The following is a 21,287-nucleotide window of genomic DNA, read 5'->3' on the forward strand; positions in this document are numbered from 1 at the left end:
ATTGACCGTGCTGCAGTGGTTTTGCTTCTGTTGCAGCACAAAACACACCGTTCCCAGTGCTGTAGGCAGATTAAACTGAAGTCACAGATATCCATGAGACTTCCAACAGGAGGCAAGCTCTATTCCAAGTCCTTGGAGAAATCTTACAAGCAGGATACACAGCAAAGTCTAGTCTTTGCCCTCTCTAAGGCAGAAGCAGCAACTGCAGACGAGCCCAGCAAAGCACACACAGCAAAAGGGCAGTATTCCTCCTCCAGCTCCTCTCCTTGGCAGAGGTTCCTCTTGACCCAGATGTGTTCTAGAAGTCTGGGGTTTTGGGTCCACTACTTATACGCCTTTCTGCCTTTGAAGTAGGCAAACCTCAAAAGAAAGTCTCTATTGTTGACATGATCCTGCCTTGCCCAGTCCTGGCCCCAGGAACACACCAGGGGGTTGGAGACAGCATTGTGTGAGGACAGGCACAGCCCTTTCAGGTGTGTCAGCTCCACCCTCCACACTCTAGCCCAAGAGACTCATCAGGATGTGCAGGCTGTACTCCGGCTCCCTTTTTGTCACTGTCTAGAGGGAATTCACAACAGCCCAACTGTCAGTCTGACCAAGACTTGGAATACAGAAACAGGACACAGAATGGTTAAGCAAGAAAATGCCCACTTTCTAAAAGAGGCATTTTCAAACTGACAATCCATAAAACAACTTTACCAAAAGGTGTATTTTTACATTGTGAGTTCAGGGACCCCGAACTCCACATCTCTATCTGCTCTCAATGGGAAACTGCACTCAAAAGATATTTAAAGGCAGTCCCCATGTTAACATATGAGAGAGATAGGCCTTGCAACAGTGAAAAATGAATTAGGGAGTATTACACTGTCAGGACATGTAAAACACACCAGTACATGTCCCACCTTTAACATACAATGCACCCTGCCCAGGAGGCTACCCGTGGCCTACCTTAGGGTTGCCTTGCATGTACAAAAAAGGAAGGTTTAGGACTGCCAAGTGGGTTCACTTGACAGATCGAACTGGCAGTTTAAAACTGCACACACAGACACTACAGTGGCAGGTCTGAGACATATTGAGGGTGGCACAATCAGTGCTGCAGGCCCACTAGTAGCATTTTGTTTACAGGCCTTGGACACCTCTGGTACACTTCGGACTTACAGTAAATCAAATACGCCAATCATGGATAAAACAATCACCAATACAATTTACATTGGGAGCACCTGCACTATAGCACTGATGTGCAGTGGTAAAGTCTGCAAAGACAATAAACCAGCAAAAACAAATCACAAAAAACAGGACGAAGAAAGCGAAAATTGTGGAGATAACCCTGCAAAAAGAGTGATTTCCAACAGTCATCTATGGTCAGACCTAGGAACAAAACACCCAACACCTGGAGGCGGTGTTTGAAACCGTGAGAAATTCTGGTTTGACAGCAAATCTGTACCCTGCCCCTGGGGCTACCTAAAGCCTACCTTAGGGGTACCTTGCATGCATAAAAATGGAAGGTTTGGGCCTGGGAAGTGGGTACACTTGCCAGGTCGAGTTGCCAGTTTAAAACTGCAAACACAGACACTGCAGTGGCAGGTCTGAGCCATGTCATGTGGGTGGCACAATCAGTGCTGCAGGCCCACCAGTAGCATTTGATGTACAGGCACTGGGCCCCTCTAGTGCACTTTTACTAGGGATCTACTAGTAAAACAAATATGCCAATCATGGAAAAACCAATTACACATGCAATTTACATAGGGAGCACTTGCACTTTAGCACTGGTCAGCAGAAATAACAAAATAGTACCTCAATCACGTCAGGAGCAGCGGACAGGCACTGATTAAGTTGCATCAATCAGTACTTAGTCCCAACTCCATGGACAGGAACAAAATATATGGCAGCCATGATCAATTACAAGGCTGTAAAAAAAAAAAAAAAAATGAGTTCCACAAAATCCAACAAATGATACCCAACGGGCAGGATCTAAGCCCTTTTCTAACTACAATAGCATCTTGCAAGCGATACGCATGTGCTAGTGCATGCTATTGCATCTCAACCCTAAAAAAATAAAAAAACAACTAACAACCATCTCAGAGTTCCACAACCATTTTAACATAGTAACTCACAACTGCAACTGATATAAAAGATTAAGCAATATTCGTGTCAAAGTAATCAAGCCAGTGGTATGTCATTTCAATTCCATAGACTATTAGTCTTATTTAAAATGTTACGACTTATGGGTAAAACTGAAAATTGTAAAGGAAAGGTCTACAACAAGTTCAAGGGACTAAAATTTTGTTTTCATTTAAAGGGGGTCGGAACAGTCTCTCTACAGCCGATTCTCCATCACAGATTTCATGATAAAGAGATGATGAATAGAGAGTATTCAACAACAAAACTAGTTTCACTGTGGAGAAAGGTATTTTACTGATAGGTTTGGATATGTTTTCTTAATACTAGGAGGACAGGGGAATTAAAGTCTGTATACTGGAACTGATTTTGTGGAATCTTGAGCATGCCAAGACGGATTTCAAAATAGGTTTGCAAACTGAGAAATGAGTTAAGTGATTTTGAACATTTATAAGAAGGAACCTACGTAAGCTCAAGGATATACTTGTGGCACAGAAAGTACTTTTTGCAAACAATACATACTTGAACACCCTTAACATCATAATACAATAACGATGATCAAAATAGTCTAAACTATATTAAAGAAGAGCAAATAGATTACAGACTTACATCCACTGATAATTGCTTTGTGTAGGCATTACCAAAGACCACACTTTCAAGAGTAGGTATCACAGAGTCCTTGTTCTGGGCTGGTGCATTTCTATTCAGCCAGGTGTTTTTCATTGGGCGCGGAAAGCTACAGAAAAAAATATCAAACTTTTTATGAAAGGCAAGTATCATATAATGGGCTAACAACTCTGTGAGGAAACATATTATCTTTTTCTATATATATTTTGCTTTAAAGTAATTTGACAAATGTGTTATATGAGTGGAGTTTGACAAGAGTGTTAACACTTAATTTGCCTGAATGAAATAATCAGAAAATGCAAACAAGAAAAGTGGTGGTTAGAATTGTATCTGTATATGCCAGTTACATTACTTCCTGACAGATAATTAATAAGAACCACATACTTGGATAGCAGGTGCTAGATAGTGAAGGACAATGTCTTCCAGCTCTTTGCTTATTCACTATTTAATATTTCCCTTAACTATATATGCAAGTATAGGAGAGAAACAAGAACAGATGAACATTTAGGAATCAATCACTGAATCCAAGCAAAGCGGGTGATGACATTTTCCACAGCACAACAGAAAAGGTCACCGACCGTATGTTTAGTAAACGCATTACTGTTTTCAAAATCTACGAATTGAGGAGACCGCACAATAAAGTACAGAGCAGTGAAGTTATAAATATGTGGGATTGTTAGAAATTTACGTATGAAAAATTTAGTTCCAAAGGTACACTAATAGTTTGAGGTAATGGTGGATGAGAGACCAAGTAAAAGGGTAAGGCAAGTAAGCGCCAAGCTAACAATTAAAAGGTCGGTGGATGTGCCAAGTGGAAACAATAGGATGACATATCTAAGTTCTGTTCAATTTAAGTCTCTGTTTGCATTTTCATGAGTCGGACATTCATACTGTTGGAGGACCCTACAAACCATCCTGATGCATGCAGGAGTATTAATGTCCTAATGAATTCTATGTCAGTCTACTCCCAACTCTTGCTTTCGTTTATGGGGCGTGGAGTCTAGCGCCTGGGTAAAATGACTGGGGATCGGAGTGCCCGGGAACCCTAGGACTGTGATAACAGCTCAGGGGGCTTTTGCGCATTTCTCTGAGATTTGCCTCTAAAAGCATTGCTCAGGGTGTGTGCACGTGTGGGGGAGGGAGGGACATTTTATCTGGCAGTTCTGTATTTGGAGGCGTCTACCGCCTCATAAAAATCAGCATCCCTTCGGAGGAAGGAAAGTGCCTTCTCCTCCTCCACGTAAGTACTCTGATTTCTGGATCACGCACTGCTCAAAAGCTTGTCACAACACTGTGCAATATGACACTAGAGTCCCAGTAAATTAGGGTGACCATCTGGCATGGAGGTAGATTCTGGACAAGAGTGTAAAAAAATTCAGGACGAGGGGTCAAAATTCAGAACGAAGTGTCAAAATTCAGGACACAAATTCAAGACAAAGGGTCAAAATTCAGGACAAAAAGTCAAGAACAAGTGTCAGTTTTACCGACACATCCAAAAAAGGCCCTACCCCACTACGTTATCAGTGGATTTATTTACTATTTTCCACATAGCATTATTTATTCACTATGGTATTTTTGTGATTGCCTCCTGGTTTGCTACATTCAGGTGCCACATTATGTCCTTGTTCAGTAATAAATTAATGCCCTTCAGCACTATAGCAAGGCCATCAACCCTGCCCAAATCTACCCAAATTTTTCTTGGGGCAAAAGCAACAGTAACATTTTGATTATGTTTCTAAACATTTTAAAACACATAGCAAACAGTTTGGGAAATATTCAGGTAAGTAACCTTATGCTACCTTCAACCAGTTGAACAAAAACATCTGGCTAACCTCAACCTCCAATGGGCTTTCAATCATTAAATACCCTATTGCATGTCCGCCACCTAGCACTAACCCCACAAGAGGTGTACCAGAAGTTCTACACCATAGGTACTAGCGGCAAACGGATAAGGTGGATGTACACATCTTTCCTGCAACATGGAGACCACTCCAGGGCTTCTCGCTAACCTACCTGGGAGACTGATGTGGACAAAACTGCAGGATACAGATTGGGCTAAAATACTGGGCTTTTCTCAGATATACCACAGCTGCCACTTTACGTACATTCAGATAGGCTTCCTAGGAATGCATTCCGCCAGCTGCTTGCCACTGACTTTGTGGTTTATAACTCACATTTCATTGCTTTCAATTTGCTGGCTTTATTTGTTTTTAGCTGTCCAGCTCGAGTTTGGTCCCTTCCCTTGCCCAAACCTTATTTACAATATCCTTCTGAATGCTCCCTTTCTGTAAACAGGCCTGTAAGTCTTGTTCTCATCTCATCACATTTGCTGTACACTTAAAGAACAGAGGCAAATGTCAGGCTCGGTCTTCAGTGGGAGCTTGGTGTTTATTTTTCTTTGTCTGACTTTAAAGTGAGAGGATTTATGTGGCATTCTTGCTGGGCACTAGGGGTAGGAAAGAGTTTTTTTTCTTATCAAATGGCATTTAAACGAACTGTGCAAGGATTACCAAATATATCAGAATTAGGAACACTAATGAAGCACATTTTTGTTAATTCTGAACTGGGCTGGAAACAAATACCTTAATATGATTAAAACAAATTATTATACTAGGTGATGCAATTTCCACACATCGTCTGTACACTATAGTTTTATTAGTAAAACTGTAAGTCTGTGCCAATGTAATGGTCATTTCTTTCAAAAACATGTTGTCTGTAATGGCAGTGTGCTACCACACCAAGCATACTCCACTCCACGTCTGCACCACTGCACCTACTCTGCACCACTCCATTTTACACCACTCCATGCCACTGCACTCTACTCCACTCAGAACCACTACACTCTACGATACTGCACTTTATGCCACTGTATGTTATGCCTCTCTACTCTGTACCACTCTATTCTATGCCAATGCATTCTACGCCACTCTACACCACTGCGTTCTGCACGCTACTCCAGCATAGGCCAGACCAATCTACTCTGCACAACTTCACTCTACAACACTGCACTGTTCCCCACTGCACTCTATACCACTCTGCATCACTACACCCTCTGCCACTGTACTCTACAAGACTATACTCTACTCTACTCTGCACCATTCTACGCTACTCTGAACCACTCTATCCCACTACACTCAATGCCACTCGAGTCTACTCTGCACTCAATGCCACTGCACTGTACACCAATGCACTTTAAACAACTGCGCTCTACACCAATGCACTCTAACCAACTGCACTATATGCCAATGCACTCTACTCTGACCACTGTACCCTATGCAACTTCCCTCTATGCCATTCTATTCCACTCTACAGCACTGCACTGTGACACTCTACTCTACACCACTCTACTCTGTACTACTGCATTCTATGCCAATACACTCTATGCCACTGCACTCCATGCCATTCTACTCTGCATCACTCCACGCTATGTCATTGCACCCTACAGCATTATGCTCTGCACCACTCTATGCTACTCTACACCACTGCACTCTATGCCACTCAAGTCTACTCAGCACTAAACACCACTGTACTATGCACCACTCTACAACACTGCAAACTCTACCACTCTATTGTTTGCAACTCTACCACACTTTATGCTGCTCTACTCTCCACCACTCCACTCTGCACCACTCCACTCTACTATGCACCACTCTAATCTATGCCTCACCATTCTACAAAACTACATTACACGCAGCTGAATTCTATGCCACTACACTCAATGCCACTTCACCCTACACCGCTACCATTATATTCTGCAACACTCTCCCTCTCCACTCTACAACACACTACTCCACTCTACAACACACTACTCCACTCTTCGCCATTCCACTCTGCAACAGTCTGTGCCACTCTCCTCTATGTCACTAACTTTTAGATATGTTGAACAGCAGCCACTCTGGTGTATAATATGGCTAAAACACATTGGCAAATCCAATATCTCGTGCATAGACGAGACCTATTGGTTTTGCCAATGTTTGTTAGCACTATGAGGTCCCTGAAAACACTGTGAATGTGTAAGTCACTATTTTAAACATGCATTGCACTCAGCATAATTTAGGCTGCCACAAAATGTGCATATATCTTTAGGTTAAAGAAAAAAAAGTGCAGTTACAATAATATACAGATAATACCTAGTGCATTCTGTTTTTTATCTAACTTTCTATTAAAACCACACACCCCACAGCTCAGCTTGGTACACCCTTACAGTACCTCTCTAAAAGAAAATAACTTTGCCATCAGAAAGCTGCAAGTGACTCATTGGAATAAAGCCAATAAGGGTTTCCAAGCCCCTTTCCATTTGCAGATGCATCAGTTGCTGCACGTCTGCATTCTTTTCAGGAAGAAGGCATCCTGGCAAGAAGGCCGATTTTGTATCTGTCTGCCCCACCCTCCAGATCAGAGCACAGGAGACTCCCTGCCTTTCAGTCCAGCTGGGGACACTGAATTGTCCTCATTACATTTGTCCTTTAGGTGAAAGTCTAAAATTACAAACAAATGCAGTCCGTTAAGTCAATCATCATGGACAATGGACGGTATGGCTAAATTATGGGCAGTCTGTGAAAATTACGGATGGGTGGTCGCCCTGCAGTTAATTTAAGAAAGACTTGATCTGTCAATGTTTAAGGGCCCAAGGTCACAACAGCCACCAGATAAGGAGTTAAAGCCTAGGACAATGTCCCCTCTCAGGCCTGCATTGCCAGAAAAGAAAATTACAGGCCCCGCACGGTGTCCGTAATCAAGAGTTGCAGAGCCCACAGGGCGTCACAAGAAAACAAAGGAATACAGATTCCTTTTGGAGGGAGGGTAAGTATCCAGACTGCTGGACAAAGCTCCTTTTATCCACGTGGCGCTCATCCTCAACCTCAGTCAGAGAATTGAAGGTGCACATCGTAGGAGCCAGAGAGACGTGTCGGTCGAAGGCCAGGCAGCAGCACCAGGCAGTTGGAGGACTGCACCCGAAGTCCAGCTACGAGGGAAACTGACAGACTCGGCCGGATGAGGAGCACTAAAGCATTCCTGCTTCCACAGAGATGTAAGGACAGGTCACACAACCCCGGAGGGAAGGAAAACAATGCTAAACAGCAATACATTCACCGAGAAAGCACAGGGAGCAGGAGACACTTATCTGTGGCTGCACAAGCAGCAAAGAAAGAGGGAGCTTGGAAAGAGATGCCGGATGTTATTGTGTGCTCTCTGTTCCAACTGGATTATGCTACTGTTCAAGGTTCCAAAGAATTTCTGGGAAACTTAGTTTTTATTTGGCTTTTCAATGGCTGAAAGAAATCATAATACTCGCCTCCGAGTCCTTAATAAAACTGAAACTTTTTGTTATGACAGTTAGGAAGTATTATATTCAACTGGAATATCCCCACTCTATTGGTGTAGATCACAGGGGTTTTAGTGACCTAATCTATGAAAGCAGACATATTCTTACATAATTTGTGTTTACATGGACACTGTAAAAGTTTCCAACGTTTCCCAGATCTTACCCACCAGAAATGTAGGTAGGGAAAATCAGGCAATTTGCATTTATGTTCTGCCAGATGACCCCACCTGCAACCACAAGTTCAAATTCAGACTCCCAAGAACATATAGGGGCTTGCAGCCCACCCTGGCTTACCACCGATGGGCATTACTGTCACTCCGATTTGCTTGCTTTCACTTTGATGGTTTTCCTTCTTTCTGACCATCCTTCTTGCATTTGCCCCTTCAGTGGTGCTTAGCCTCTTTGCCATTTCGTCATCAGAGTGGTTTCTATGCTTCCTCTGCTCACTTCTAGGGAACTACTTTTTTTTTATTATTTTTTTATAAGCACTGCATGAGAGTGCATGGTTTTTTCAGCTGTCTCCTCCGTGTGCTTTTCTCCCCTTCCATGTTGCTCTCTCTCTCAATCATGAGCTTGCTCCTCCAAATCATGTGTTGCTCTCTCTCTCACCCGTATGCTTCTCTCTCAATGTTCCAGTTAGCTTTTTCACAAGTGCTCGCCCCAAAACCTGTGTGGCAGCCTGATGTACGACACTCTGTGCGGCAGTGAAACAGATCTTAACCATTTTTCTCAATTACATAAATCTCATGCATGCAAAAGGCAGATGGGAGCAGGATTTGGCTCAATATATTTTATTGAAGCAACTGCGCTCTATGTAAAAAGGCATGAATTACGATTATTAGGCCAATGAAAAATAACACTACTATTGTGGTAAACAGAAAAGTGAACCAGATGAAAAGTCCCACCATACTGTACAATAGTGAGTCTAAAATCCCTACCTGCACTACTAATAATCTACCTGAGAACAATAGTAGTGTTAGCCCTAATCTGCCCTTCTAGTCTCTGGCAAGGAAACCCAATCCTCATACCTGTGTGATAGGTAGAGAGGAGGTCAGTTGGTCTGCTGGCAGTCCTCCCAAATGGATTGGAGAGAAGACGCTGGGCTCAGCTGAACTGGGACAACAAGGTGCAGCATAAATTGGCTGGCTGACTGGAAAATCACTTCTAACGTAGTTTGTGGCAGCTTGTTGTTTTATAATAAAACATGGTGCTGTTCTAAGAACTGCCCTGACGTGGTAACACGTCCTTTCTGTGTAAGGTAGATATTGTACTCTTTGGACAGGCAATATCTGGTAAATAATCATGAACTGCCTTGGGGTGAGCACAACATGAAATGTCATGCAAAAGAACTAATACATTCTGCATGTAAGGGCAACTGATAAAAAAATAATAAAACATCACCACTAAAATGTAGCTTTTGCTAAAATAATAAAAAGGAATACATGAAATTAACTAGACAAAAGATCACAGGCCGCAGGCCTCGAGGTAAAATAAATGTGCCCATGCAAAGCGCTAATATAACCCCACAATACAAAAATGTGTTGCTTCTCACCAACCACCTTCCCAATCCGCGCATCCACTTAAATAAAAATGAAATGCTTTCACGCTTCATTTTATCAGAGACCGAACTTCTTTCCAAAAGACCTGGGCTTTACTACAGGTTCACTGTGTATCATGTCCACATTCACATAACGTGTATTTGGAAAGCACACCTTGACCCATGCATCTCTTGATGCTGAAATAACAGATGTTTATTATTACTCAACTCAAAGATATTCATTTTATCAACCTTAGAAGGTTGGAAGGCTAACTGAACCCTCTCGAATGTGAACTGTGTTCATGATGTCAAAAACAGATTTCTTAAGATGATGCATTAGTCCACTGAACTATCTAATCAAGCCTTGGAATTACTACTTCAGCAGCATGTATGGCTTAAACTGGTACAGACTGTAGTAAGCATTGCTGGGGCCATGTTTATTTGCAAATTATTCTACATGTATTATTTTTGTGTTGGTTACATGTTGATATGTTGGATGCCTTCGTTCTTTTACTTTGCCAATTCGTGTATTTTCTGGTCAAGGCCTCATTCAAATTTCACCATGTTTGGTGCCATGTATAGCACCTTGTGTTAGAGGGCTCGTGTTATCTAGTGTATTGTTCATTTTTTTAATCTGTGAAGCTTCATGACCCTTTGAGCGTAATAGATCAATTATTTAGCAACGTTCTCAATAGTATCTAATGGAAACGCTCATTCTCCACTAAACAGAAATTCTATTTAAAGATCAGAGGCTCAGATTTTGAATTTTACTTTCTTCACTTTGCCGTTTAGCAACCCAAGTAAAATCAATAACATCAACAGTATTATCAACAATAGGTCCACGTGCCCCATGAGTCCTTGCAACACGAAAATCCAATGGCCACCAATCAGAGCTCCTGTATTACACTTAGAGAATTCATGAGAAGAAGTTCCCTTTTTTCAATGCCTGCCAGCCAGATAAGTGTTTTCTCTGTAGGAAGGTCACTGAAGTTGTTAGTTTAATTGTGAAATGTATAACATGTTTTAGCAAAAATGTCCCAATTGTGTAAAATAAATAAGTCTTAAGAGAACCATGCCACGTTTCAACAAGGAGGTAGGTGCATGCTGCACCAAGGATTAAAGGCAGTCTTTCATTTCTTTCCCCTGACAGGTGGCATGCATGCATGCATCTAAACCAATCATGTTAGGGAGGTCCGGCGTGGCACCAAACGCACTTATGGTGCCCTTAAAGGGAATAAATAGCTGACAGCGGATAAGCAGAGCAAACGAAAGGTGCCAGCGCAGCACATCTCAATTGCTTGGCAGCGATCACAAACACCACATCTGCAACTCCATGTGTGTATATGCCAATTGAGAAGTACTGTGAGCTCCTTTCAAACAGACTACAAAAGGAAAAAACACAATTGGTACAACAATTACTCAAGAATTGGAGCGAATTAAGACTGTGCAGCTAGGCAGGGTTTAAGAACAGCCCGTTTTATCGAAGGGCGCAGCGCAAGTAGGGCCAGCGTTCTACTCTTTACTACATGAGATTTAGATTACATATAACTACACCAGTAAAATGTACCTACTTCTGAGCATCATGGGCAGGAGTACGCAGTGAGAACATTAGAGGTGACACAGGAGGGGCAATTTCTACTCCCCTTGGACAAAGAATGCATGGATACCACTGAAGTGACACTGCAGTAGCATGCTACCAACGCTCTGGAGCTCTGGGAAAGCCAATCTTGAACCTGACTGCAAAGCGCAGCTTGGAGCCCCCAATGGTGGGGGAAGGAAATGGGAGGACGGGGAGCCCCTTAGGCCCCTAGAATCTCAGGGAGCTTGGAAGGTCACTATTAGGAGTAAGGCCAAAGCACTAGTACCTTTGAGAGACTGAGGCAGCCATACCTAAAAAGACACACTAGTTCCTTGGAGGAACTTCTAAAAAGACAACTATCCTGGGAATATCCCTAGTGAAGATGAAGAGTTCTCACAGTTGGGAAGACCTCAATGACAGGGAGGAGTCAGGCGACCCTGACCAGGATGAGGATGCAGGTGATGAACCTAGTTCGAGCATACCTTGGCAGACAGGAGGAGGTCCCAAAGATCCCGGGACTGAGGACACCAAGCAGAGGAACCTCAGAGCCCAAAGAATTCCATGGCTTGTGAAATCTGGAGGATACATATCAGCCAAGCTCAGTAGAATTGATACCAGTAGAGAAATTAGCCCAATATGTGAGCTATAGGATCAGGATACCCCTAGATAAAGAGGTGAGAGGCTTCTTCAAAGCAGAATGCCCAATATAATTCTTGGTCCTGGAGGGGAAAATGGCCACGTTTGTCACCAAATTTATTAAGGACCCCTAGAAGGGGATCAACCCTAGAGAGCATGCCAGGATAAACTGCTGGATATTGTATGCCGTTTGCCAAAAATCCTTCATATGCCGAAGAGGCAAGAGAAAATGGCAAACTCGATTCCCCTCATAATTTGCAGGGTTGGGTGCAAAGATCAATTTATGCCCTAAACTACTCCCTTGCCTCTAAGAGATGTCGATCTTTATTGATAAAAATAGACCCTACATTAGTGGAGTTAGCTACCATGAAGCAGTACCAGTAGCAGATGGTGACCTGTTCGACGATCCTTTCATTAAGGAACTAAGTAAACATTTGAGGACTTTCCCATCCTTAGATAAAACACAGAAGTGAACGATAACAGTGTTTCGGTCTGAAAGTTTTAAGGGTGGGCGGGGCAGTAGAAGCAGGGGGTGCTTGACCTGTCGCCCTTACACCCAAGCCTCCCAAATATTTTAGAGTTCAAGACCATTCCAATGGCAAGATCAAAGAAGGTTTGGAGGTTTCTTCCCGACCAGAGGTGAAGCAGAGGTTGCAGTAGCAGAGGAAGCTTCTGCTGAGCTTACAACACACCAGGAACAGTGTCAGGTAATGAGTATCCATTTTTCTCAACCAAATGTGGGCAGAAAACTGGGGCAGTTCTTACCCCAACGGAGGCAAGTTACAGTGGCATACAGGCCCTGCAGACAATCATAGGTGTCCAGATAGAAACTTCCCTCTCTTTCTCAGATGAAGACTCACATCTTATAGAACTAGAGGTAAATTCGCTACAGACTGTTGAGGTTATGGATAATGTTTGGGCACCTAAAAAAAGTAAAATGTATAATTCTTGACTTCGTGTCCTTAATTAAGTTGAAACTTTCCTTCATGATAGGAAATTTGTCATTCTGCATTCATTATGTCGGGGGATTTCCATCATAATGTATTAGTGACCGTGGCCTCCAACCTCTCATTTTCCACTTCTGTGGTGAAGCACATGTTTAAAGCATGTGTCATTTAATACTTGGTTGAATGGTGAGATGAAAGTTGTTAGCTTGAAAGACGGGCCCAGTAAAAGTTAAGATTGCTAGCATGATTTGCAGCAATAAAAAATCTCAGAACCTGCTGTTTTATTTTAGGAAACCTTCTTGGTGTATTTACGGATGTCAAAGATATGCATTGAAAGTAATGCCCATTGTTTTCCTGTGGATGAACTCATCTAGTCCTGTGCAGCATTAAATTGCGCTATCATACAGTATTTTTAAGGAAGTCGAGGACTGCTATTTTCTCATTTATTGGCATTCTTGCATTCCTTGCAGGTTCAATTAAAGGTGTTCATGCATGACTGTATTTAATCTGTCTCGGATCGGCATTGAAAGCGCATAGGCCTGAGATCTTCAAGCTTTTTGCTCCAAGTCCCACCCCCCAACCTCTTTATGGCAAGGATCGAGGGAGCAGAAGGCAGAGGGCTGAGCACAGGGGGAGGGGCATTAGAGATAATTTCAGCTGTACTTTTTCTATGGTTCACAGACCATATAAAATTTGAGAATTATAAAAGAACAAAAAGCATCAAACAAAAAGAGAAATGGCCACAAATACTAGTCTCAATCACCAGGGTGATATGAGGCCCTCACACCTATGGGTCCCAATGTAACCAAATTTTGTGTACTAATGGTAGCTGTGACCATAAGTAAGTAGGCTGTCTCCAGTGCCTCTTTCACACTTTGCCCAGTGCTTGGCCATCACTCTAATCGTGACACAGTTTCTATGTCCCTTTTCAGGAGAAAAAAAAAAAAAAACAGCGCCCACATGTTGCTCCCATTCACCTCTGTAACCCCCCATTTACCCCACCTCAATACAACAAAGGTGCACCTTTTGTAAAGGAGAACTGTTAGAGCTGTGATGTAGTGGGCCCCTCTACCACTGAGCCTCAGTATCACTGCACCTGATTTACTAATGACATTTTAATGGACGGCTCCACTATGTTTACGGAGCAGTGCACCAAACTTCAAAAAGCATCAACAAGAACCACCATGATGGTGGTTCCTGTCAATGCTTTGGAAATGACCACCAGCTTGGCATTCATTTTTAAATTTGGCAGGCAGAGTAGTCTCAGCTTGGAGGATGTTAATTCCTCTGCCAAACCCAAATAGATTACACCGTCCGCCAAATTATAAATCCGGCCAGAAATCATTGTGTCGACAGGCTATTTTATACTGTGTTACACAGTTTAAAAATGACGACTTACATGCACTCAGTGCTTTCGTTACACGCTGGAACCGCGTAGCTCCATAAATACATGTCACCTTTCCTCATTGTATAAACCAGGATTCAATTAAGTGACTTTCTAGTTAAACTGAGGTTCGATTAGTTTAACTTGCATTCATTTTTTCATTTAAAGAGTGTGTGTTATTTAATAAGCAGTAACATGAAAGTGAAAAAATAACAAAGTAGTTACAGATTTTGTTGTTGTTTTTGGCCATGTCTTTGAACCTAACACAACATTCTGGGCTTCATTACGAGTTTGGCGAAGGGGGTTACTCTGTACCAAACGGGACAGATATCCCTCCCGTCATAATACCAGTTCCATTATATCCTATGGAACTTGTAAAACGGCGGATGGGATATCCGTCACGTTTGGGATAGAGTAATGCCCTCCGCAAACGTCGTGATCAGGCCCTCAGTGAGCCCAAGGTCAGACTATCCTTTTACTCCATCATGCATTTTCTCTGTGGGCTGGAGCCATAGGAAGCCGATTTTGAAGAACCAGTGCTGCTGACGTCCTTCTCCACTTTCAAGAATTCCCCAGGGTTAGATGCAGCACAGGGGGGTTTCAAGAGACAGAGAAAAAGAGAGGAGAAGAAAAGGAGGTGAAGAGAAAGATGATGGAGAGGAGAGGGTAGAGAGAGAATGGACGGATGGAAATAGAGAAAGGGAGTGGCGCTGGGTTTAGCTGTTGGGCCTAGGTTACATTTGGTTCTCGAGTCTGGCCCTGAATGACCCCTGCTGCGACAGCACTCAAGATGACAGTTTCCACGCTTTTATTATGCACTTCAGACACTGCAAATGAAGATATCCTGGAAGTGTGATGAATAAATTAAGTCGCGCCTCCAGACCATCGTCATTTACAAGTGCTTGGAGTATTTTAGTGATGCCCGCTCTAACAATGAGCATTCATGTATGGCTTGGGCCTTGAACATTTTGAGATCTCCGGGTGGTTAACTGCCAAGCTCAAACAAGACTCACGTGGGCCTGTGGCCATGCATTTGCTTTACCATTACTGTGGCCTTTAGAAGACTGCAGGAGCTGGGGCTCTTCTCATCCCACCCCTCCCACCCCACAGCGAGCAGGTCGTACTGCGTCCTTCCTGAAATGGACGCACTGAGAAAGCTGTAGATGGTGGCGGCTTCTAGGTGCAGCGACTCCTCCTTCGAGGTTTGTCTGTAAGTCTGTGAAGCAGAAGCACACCTGCAGGCAGCTTCTAGACTTGTTCCCAAGTACCTCTGCTGGCCACTGGGACTCCGATGACACAGCTACAACCCCAGTGATCCAAGTGGTCCCCTCCTGGCATAAGTGGGTCACAGAGAAGGGTGATAAAAGTGACAGTCCTGATCAGGTCAGATTCGCTGGGCAATGAACCTCTTCTGGCATACACAGGCGAAGGTACACAGTGTCATTTCCATGGGCAACAGCTCGAAAATCCTCTGCAGCAGCAGGAGACAGACTGCAACTTCATGACAGCCTTAGCATGGCAGTCCTGGTGGCCCCCTCCTAACTGAAGGACATAGGCGACAGCCCCAATGAGATTTGTGACACTGGGAAATGGTCCACAACTTCACAATAGCCTCACCATAAAAAAGCAGATGACTCTTGCAACATCGCCCTGACTGGACTGGAAGGCCCTTACTCTGCTCACCTGGAACCACTAACCAGGATCACTGCTGGGCCTTGCTCCCTTCAGGCTATCTACTCTTCCTTTTCCTCTTCCTCCTCCTATCAGCGCACACTGGTCTTGGCAGGCAGGAAGCCAGGCAGGCAGTCAGGCAAAAGGGCAGTGCTCTAGGCACAGGGCAAGTGTTTTTGACTCTTGGGTGATGGCCCCCCTTAGCCAGACAGGAGACTGGCAGACCTTAGTCCTCAGTCCTGGTTCCAGCAGCAAGTCTTGGTGAGCACCCCTCTCCTGATGAGACAGTGTTTGTCAACAAAGTAAGGGGCTCACACTCTCACCTTTATAGTCCAAACCCAGGCACAGTTGTGAGCTAGTGTATTGCCTTTGAAAGTCATGTGGATGGTGTCAGTTCCTATGACATGCTCTTTTCTCTGCACTGTCCTTTGTCAAAGGAAGGGGCTGCCACAGCAGGAATGCCTCAAATTCTGAGTGATACACAGCACAGGCCAAAGGAGTAACCAGGGATCACCCCTGGCTGCCAGCCTCCACTGAAATATGCCAAATACATGTTCAGAGGAATTGCTCTCTATCAAGATTCCCTTGTAGTGTCAACCTTATCAGTCCTACCATCTCCGTAACAATGAGCGCCACCTACCAGTAACCCTTCCTGGAAACTTGCTTTGCTGTGTCACATATGTCCTATCGTGAATAAGAACAGAAAGGAGCCTTTGACAGGGAGGATTCTTTTGCTTTTTTCACAGGGGTATATTTCTTAAGTTGTGACTTGAAGTGTGAGCCTGAAGTAGACCAGGCTTGTGGCGTTGTCCTAGAACTATTTATGTGGAGAAGGTAATGTAGAAGTGTTTTGGGTTCACTATGGCTATTTGGCCCCAGGGTATCAAATGTTTAAAAAGTGTGTTTGGAGCATGTTTGTTTGTGTCTACATTCAAATGAGTTGGGATTTTGTTGTAATGTTAAATCTTTGGCAGTGATGTCCTTCTAGAGAGTCAAAGATAGGGCAGCATATCAGTCCCATCACAGCTGCCTACCATACTTTCTCCGAGGACTTCAGGGCACTTGCTTTTCCTAAAGTGTTTTTCTATCATCTTAAGAACATTGTTTTTAAGCAGAGGGACATTTAATAGTTCGGTTGTCAAGTACCAGCTACATTGAGGCCCAAAGTTATTGGAAAGGACTCCAGCTGTATAATGTCAAGGGCCTGAACTGGAAAACCTTTGTACACAATTTGTGTTGAGAGCACTCTGTGAAAAGCCTCTCAATTAACCAAGAACATATCAATAGGTGTAGTACTGTTGTAGTGGCAAACAGATGAATTAATATTAGTGTTAACGGTCACAAATCTACCATCAACATAAAGTTGAACTGTTTCTTTTATTAATGTAACTGCAATTGCATTTATATAGCGCTTACTACCCCTGACAAGGCATTGACTATGCCAATCAGTTTTGTGGAAGTGAATTAAACTGAACTGGTAAGTCCCTTGTACAAGGCCTAGACAAGTCCATGGCTGTCAGCTAGCTCTCAATTTGTGTGGTTATGTCCTTTAGGCAATTGTTTTACATTTAGGAGGAACATTACGAACATGTATGTTGAGAGTGATTGATTTAAAGCTTGTCACCATCAGCTTGAGTTAGACTCACAACAATTTTGGATTAAACCCCACTAGTTGTATATGAATTTATGATGCTTGTGCATAACCATGTCACAAATTTGCGAACTGGATCTTCTATGCATTAGCATGAGTATATCAGCTGTAGGTTTTCTTGCTGCTCTATTTCTTAATATAGAAGTAATTTTACTGTCCTTTAATTTGTGGTGTGATTATGGTCTTCTGGGTAACCTTTTTTTCATTTTTCCTTTCCCAACCTCTTCCATCCAAGTCTGGTAGCCTGTCATTCTTTTGCAGATTATGTTGCTCATCCTCTGTGGCTTAAGCTGTGAATGCTAGCTCATGTGCATCAATACAATTGTTTCTCAGTTTGGCTGCCATAAGAGTTTACAAACACTTACAAAAATATTCTAGAATCATTCAAACTTCTTTTCTAGGCTCTAAAGGTAATGTCTAGTAATACACTTGTATTAGAAGCATTAAGCTATTAATATAGCTAAATAATAGAATGGTTGTCTCTTTGTGCTTTGCAATGGCCTACTACAATCTCATGTTTGTCCAGATTATGAATCTTGGCTGCTTCTTGTTTTGTAGTTGGAATAAAGATTGCATTGTCACTTTCTCCCCAAGAGCCCAAGAGGTATTTTGTACCACTCCGTCCTATTTTCCGTCCAGGGTAGCTTTCAAGATATCCTGAAGATCAAAATATTTCCGCATTAGAACCCAGATAAGAGTGATTCTTGGTAACTTTTAGGATTTTCTCCATTTCCAAGAAAGTGCTCTCTTGTCCCCACATCTTGACAGCAGTTCTTCTTCTGTTGGTAGTAGGACAATACTAAATTATTCCTGTCTAGTTCTACCTCAAGAAAATATGGATTTCGAAGAATGGCCAGGAATAGGGCCTTTACATAAGTTTCAAACTAATTTCAGGGAAGTATTAAAATGCTCTGGATGCAAAAGGCTGTTTCTTCGAGAGATATTCTCCACTGTTTTCTGTCCTATCAAAAAATAATATTTTGTCACTTCTCCAGGTCTGCATGCCTCAACCAGATTTTATTGTCATGGGCCTGTACTTGAAGGTCAAAAACATATTTTTTCACTGATGAGATGCGGATAATAATTTTCGGCAATAGATTAAATTAGGTAATTTTATAGAAATCTATTTTGTTTCTTTTAGGCGCATCAAAATGTCCACTATTGATAATGGATCTTCAGAGTACTTGATTTATGTTACATGAGGGTTCTAGTGTCTTCACCTTTTTCTACTAGTAACAAGGGTGTCACTGAGGATTTTGACTCTAACAGATCTTGCATACTGTAAGATTGATGTGCTTTAGACTTTATAAGACTCACGTTTGCTCTGTTGTCTTGGCTAGTTTTGCTTAGATTAGTCATCACACCATCAACATCAAACGCAGCATATTCTGTTTAGGAAGTCAGCTGTGTATAAGGGTATGACAAGAAGAAGTGATGCAGAACTAGAGGCGGCTAAATCGGATATGACATTAGGAGATGGACAGAAAGCATTAAATGAGGCCAACCCACACTCCATGTTCTGGCCGAGTTGTCCTATTTTTGTGGCTGTTGTGAAAGAGAAGCAGGCACAATGAACACACCAAGTGGGTCACAGTACCAATATGGGTCTAGATTAATGTCCCCCTTCTACTCTTTAGGATGAGACAATTTGCAGAGAGAGAGTCGAAGGAAAAGAAGAACACCTGAATTTGGAGACGAGGAGAAAGGTTGCAGGGTAACACACAATCTTTAGCAAATTGCAGCCTTGTTGATGACATCATACCATGAATCATAAGATGCCTGTGGCAGTGATTCCCATTCCTAAGGGGCTGTGTCAGTGTTAAGAGGCATCAGTTACCTTCATCCCAGATGCACAGGATATTCATCAACTTCACCCTGGCTAGTCAGAACGCTCTACTAAGAAAACTCCTCATGGCTGGGGTACCAGGCAAAATTCAATTAATTGTGCAGCCAAGCATCCGGTGAACGATACTGATCTGTGTCACCATACAGGTGTTCTTAGCGCATGACATGGGGGCATTTCGCTGGGTCTTCAGAGTTTCATTTGGCCTTTACCATGTGATGCAGCAGTCGTAAGCAGCTCCAAAGTCTGCTCTGACTCGGGAGCTCGGCAAAGGGCTATCAATAAGCATCTGAGGTAGTGTTAGAATGTAACAACTTCCAAAAATACTATACGAGCTCTTCTCTTCTTCAAAGGCATCCAATTCACCAATGTCTTGTTCATGGAACTCATATATTGAATGTCTCTGAGACTGCCACCTCTCAAACGCTCCCTCTTTCCTAGCTTCAGTAGCTGGCCAGTGTAATTCTTGTGGATTATGAGATAATTGAAACCCCTTTTGTGTTCATTTTCTGATGATTTTTTGATGGTGTCAGCAAGCTTACTTCAAGAGCTATGACTTGTCCGTGCACCATATGGACAGGTCCCCATAAATAAATGCATTAGATTCAGTCTTTTTATATGTATTTAAAGACTAAATATACTTTTGCCTACTTCCCATGGTTACACAACAAATGTAAAACAAATGCTTGAGTTAATCGATGCCACTGGCAAATGCTCAGGGCCGCATCCGAATCCATCATTATTCTGCACACAATGCCACTTCAGTTTGGACCCAGGTATATGCAAATCAATTTTGACCCTGCTCCAGTAGGAACAGTCCAGCCCGAACTGCATAACAAGGTTCTCGCTGAACTGGAACACAAGCAACCCAGGACCAGTTTTTGTCCTTGTTATGAGGTTCATCAGCTGGTTACACCTTGGTTCCAGTGACATAGTGTGCATGGGACCCACCACTAGGCATACCCATCCCATGAAGAGCAACACAATAAGCATACAAAACAATGATGGATGGAATGCTTTAATTAATCTCAGCCACTGGCAATCGTCTGGGCCGTATCCCAGTCAATTGTTATTTTCCACACCATGCCATCTCAGTTTGGACACAGCTATATGCAAATCAGTCTTGACCCTGCTACAATAAGACCAATCCAGGCCAGCCCGAACTACCAAGCCAGGTCCCCCCTGAACCAGAACACAAACAACCCAGGACCAGATTTGCCCCAAAATAGGCTTATCAGCTGGATACATCTTGGTCCTAAGCAGATCCCACGTTACTTGTGTTCCGGTTCAGGGAAGACCTTACATGGGAGTTCTGGCTAGACTGCTCTGGTAAGAAGCAGGGTAAAGCCTGATTTGCATATGACTGGGTCCAACCTGAGGTGGCATGGTGGGCAAAAAACAATAAATTGGGATGCAGCCCTGGGCGGCTGCCAGTGGCTGAGATCAATTCAAGCATTCCACCATCACCTTGTTGTTTCCGCATTTGCTTCCTCTGGCTGACAACAAGTGTATCGATTCTACAGAGATTGAACATCTATAAACCAACCTTAATCCAAATACTTTCAGTCTTGCCAATCCACTTACCCCTCCCCCCTTCGACCATCTATTGGATAAAGCTGGTTTACAAACAAAACATCGATGAATAACAAACAGATGGATACTATAAACAAGATAAAGTCTGAGATATAGCTAGGGTTTAATGGTTTTTTTTTTCTTAACAAAAAAAATCTTCTTCCGGCTCTCATGCAGTTCCGTATGCTCCTGCTCAACAATTCTTAAGCCCCAGAGGTAGTGAGGGCATGAAAGTTCTCTACATTCTTCTATAAGGCAATCCAGCCACAGTCCAAATTCTCACAGGTGCCAGGCTTTCAGTTTAAGTTGTTCATTGGTCTCCATTCCCATCATGTGCACCAGCCCTTACAGCAAATCTTTATTCTCAGTGACCTGGATTGTGCCCCACAGTGTTAT

The 21,287-nt window shown here is 42.9% G+C and overlaps 1 protein-coding gene across 6 annotated transcripts in view; it reads right to left on the reverse strand.

The window, feature by feature from the left end:
• Positions 1–21,287, reverse strand: part of FAM135A (family with sequence similarity 135 member A) — an 863,965-nt gene that overhangs the window by 476,749 nt on the left and 365,929 nt on the right. For all 6 annotated transcript variants that reach the window (XM_069235714.1, XM_069235715.1, XM_069235716.1 and 3 more), the window contains exon 8: positions 2,728–2,854. In XM_069235714.1, coding sequence (XP_069091815.1) covers positions 2,728–2,854 — 127 coding nt within the window. The remainder of the gene's footprint in view (positions 1–2,727; positions 2,855–21,287) is intronic.

The sequence above is a fragment of the Pleurodeles waltl genome, chromosome 5 (assembly GCF_031143425.1).
Source record: "Pleurodeles waltl isolate 20211129_DDA chromosome 5, aPleWal1.hap1.20221129, whole genome shotgun sequence".
In the NCBI taxonomy this organism is placed as follows: domain Eukaryota; kingdom Metazoa; phylum Chordata; class Amphibia; order Caudata; family Salamandridae; genus Pleurodeles; species Pleurodeles waltl.